We start from the raw sequence: 2,810 nt of genomic DNA on the forward strand, positions 1-2,810 counted from the left end.
GCCATGCTTCGCACCGCTTTCCGTCTGCGTACTGCCCTGCCGGCCCAGCGCCGCATCGCCGCTTGCGTCTCGCGCAGCTTCTCCTCGTACCCGGATCACGAGGTTATCGGCCTGCCTTGTACGTTACAGCAACTTGAAATCACCGAGTTGCATTCTTATTGACATGACAATAATTTCATACAGCGCTGTCCCCGACCATGGAGACGGGCAACATGTCCAAGTGGAACATGAAGGAAGGTGACGCCATCAGCGCCGGTGACATCGTGTGCGAGATCGAGACGGACAAGGCCGTCGTCGACTACGAAGCCACGGACGACATGTATCTGGCCAAGATTCTCATCCCGGAGGGCGCTGAGAACATCCCTGTGGGCCAGCCCATGATGGTCGTGGTCGATGAGGAGGAATCTGTCGCCGCTTTCAAAGACTTCAAGCTGGAGGACGCTCCGTCCGCCCCCGCCGCTCCTGCTTTGTCGGCTGAGGAGAAGCCTCCCAAGAAGGAGGACGTGCCTGTGGACGCCAAGACCCACGAGCCGGTGGTGCCCCAGGACTTCCTGGTAACCTCGCAGACCACGAAGAAGACCGTGCCTGGCCCGGCCATCCCGGCTGCTCCTGCCGCTAAGCCTGCTCCTGCCGCTAAGCCTGCTCCTGCTGCTCCTAAGGCTGCTTCCGCCCCGACTTCAAGCGCTGTGTTCGAGGAGAAGTGGGGTCTCGGCATCAAGAAGAGCGCCATCTCCACGAGCCTCATCAAGAAGCAGCAAGCGTACATTGCTCTGTACGGCATTACCGGCATGACTCCCGCTGCGCTGCCGGAGAAGAAGAAATAAACTCGCTAGCGCTAGGTTTTAAAAAACAAAAAACCCGTGCCAAGAAAGAAAAAAAGGCCTTTTTTGTTTATGAAAAGAATGAAGCTGAGCTAGCCGTGCAAATGCATTAAAGGTGTGGAGTTCTGAGCTGCTATTTTGCCTTACTGAGGGACGGTAATGCTCATGGAGTGGACCTTCTCCAAGTGGCTAAGCACGCCGAATGCGTCCACTGTGAGGAAGTCAAACAGTCCCGGGTGCTTCGCGTCCAGAGCCTAAAGATTGAATTGCAGCAAGATGAAAATAAGTTAAAATAAAAACAAACGACTTGGTCGAACTAGGAGGCACGACTTCCAGCGTACCTGGTATTCATTCAGATCGATGACTCCGTTGCGGTCTAGATCGGCGTCCAGGAAGGTGTTGTCGACAATGTGAGCCAGTTGAGCCTCCGATAGTGAGATCTCCAGCTCTGCAAGTCCGATAGTCAGTAGTGATTCAAACAGGTGAATAAAACCATCGAGCGTACCGTTGCATTCCGCAAGACACGAGCGCAGCAGCTCCGTCGTCATCTTCTTGGTGATGAATCCTGTGCCTTCGGGATCCAGCAAGTAGAAGGACAACATGAGCTTCTGTTCACGCGTCGCCTTCTGACTCAGCAATGACAAGCCCTTCATCAGGTCCTCGAACGTCACCTAAATGTCACCGTATAGCTCGATAAGTTCTATAAGAATCCTACTAAAACACGTCGATTTCTCCCTTACATGTCCCTTCTTGTCCATGTCAAAGATCGAGTAGAGGCGGTTGACATAGAGGCTGGAGGTGCTTCCGTCACCGCCTGCCAAAAAGCGGAAGAACTCGTCCTTGGGGATCACCACGGCATCGTTCTCGTGTTGACCAAGAACCGCCGCCAAATGTTTGCGAATAGACAGCATTTCATGCTGCGAGAACACGGCGGACACGTCCACTTCGGCCAGTTTCGTCTCCAGCAGCGAGTGTGCAGGAGGTGGTTGAACCGGCGCCGAAGTGGTACGAGGAGCGCTGGAAGGCGCAGGCGGAGGGGGTGGCGGGGGTGCCGACGCTGCTGCACTAGGCGGGGCGCTGATCGAGCGGGAGGGGTTGGTCGAGTAGGTAGACGGAGGCGGCGTCGGCTTCGCTTGCTTGTTGCCCATGATGATCGATCCTGCTGAGAATGAAGTGAAGGATTGCTTTGAAATGAATGAATATGTATGAAATTTAGCAAATGATGTGTGGCACGTAATCAAAATATGAAGTTACTCTTTTAGACAGTTGAAAAAAGGCAACTAAATCGAAGTTGACGAAAATGGTGGTTCGGTCGTCGACGCGCGTTCAGGAGGAGGGCAAGGAGGCGGCGGTGGCTGTGCCTAGCGAGGTTGCCGAGGCCATCGCTATGGTCCAGAGCGATTCTCCGCTCGTGGCGGCCGAGGGCTTCTCAAAGCTCTCGCACGCCACGTTCAACAACCGTGAGCATTGACCTTTTCAAACATTGAAAATCAATAGAGTTTTTCTCAAAACAGCTTGTGGTTATAGCGGTGGGGAAGGAAGCGGCAGGCGAAGCAGGAGCCATCAAGGCAATTGTGGACGCAATGGAGCGCAACATCTCCAACGGAACCGTTCAGGAAGACGGCTGCCATGCACTGCGCAATGTCGCATTCCACTGCCGTGAGTGTGGAGTCTTAAGTGGCCGCACAAAACTGTTGGAAATGGAAGACTAATAGATATTTATGTGGATTGCAGTGCCTAACCTAGTGCTGGCTCGGGAACAAGGTGCGATCGCTGCTGTACTCAAGGCAATGGAGACGCACCCTGAGAACGAGGCCCTTCAAGCCGAGGGATTATGGGCTCTGCTAGTCTTCTGCTCCAACACGGGTATGATTTTACCACGATGAATGTATGGTAACAAGTGTTCTAAACGTGGTTACTGTTTGGTGGAGCAGAGGAGAACGCCGCTGTGGCCAAACCGCATGCTTCACTGGTGCGCAATGCTGTTGC

At 53.9% G+C, this 2,810-nt stretch overlaps 3 protein-coding genes across 3 annotated transcripts; 2 read left to right on the forward strand and 1 right to left on the reverse strand.

Moving 5' to 3' along the window:
• Positions 1-1,142, forward strand: PPTG_08320 (hypothetical protein). The gene is made up of 2 exons (XM_008903291.1): positions 1-118; positions 184-1,142. Exons 1-2 carry the CDS (start codon positions 4-6, stop codon positions 822-824), a joined length of 756 nt encoding a protein of 251 aa, XP_008901539.1. The 5' UTR covers positions 1-3; the 3' UTR covers positions 825-1,142.
• Positions 840-2,027, reverse strand: PPTG_08321 (hypothetical protein). The gene is made up of 4 exons (XM_008903292.1): positions 1,562-2,027; positions 1,327-1,492; positions 1,163-1,269; positions 840-1,075 (listed from the first exon to the last, which is right to left on the reverse strand). The coding sequence occupies exons 1-4, from the start codon at positions 1,967-1,969 to the stop codon at positions 965-967; spliced, it is 792 nt and encodes a 263-aa protein (XP_008901540.1). The 5' UTR covers positions 1,970-2,027; the 3' UTR covers positions 840-964.
• A 94-nt stretch (positions 2,028-2,121) lies between these two features.
• Positions 2,122-2,707, forward strand: PPTG_08322 (hypothetical protein; the record flags this gene model as incomplete). Its single annotated transcript, XM_008903293.1, has 3 exons — positions 2,122-2,281; positions 2,349-2,480; positions 2,556-2,707. The coding sequence occupies 3 exons, from the start codon at positions 2,122-2,124 to the stop codon at positions 2,705-2,707; spliced, it is 444 nt and encodes a 147-aa protein (XP_008901541.1).
• Between the last annotated feature and the right edge of the window lie 103 nt (positions 2,708-2,810).

Source organism: Phytophthora parasitica (assembly GCF_000247585.1).
Source record: "Phytophthora parasitica INRA-310 unplaced genomic scaffold supercont2.15, whole genome shotgun sequence".
In the NCBI taxonomy this organism is placed as follows: Eukaryota; Oomycota; class Peronosporomycetes; order Peronosporales; family Peronosporaceae; genus Phytophthora; species Phytophthora nicotianae.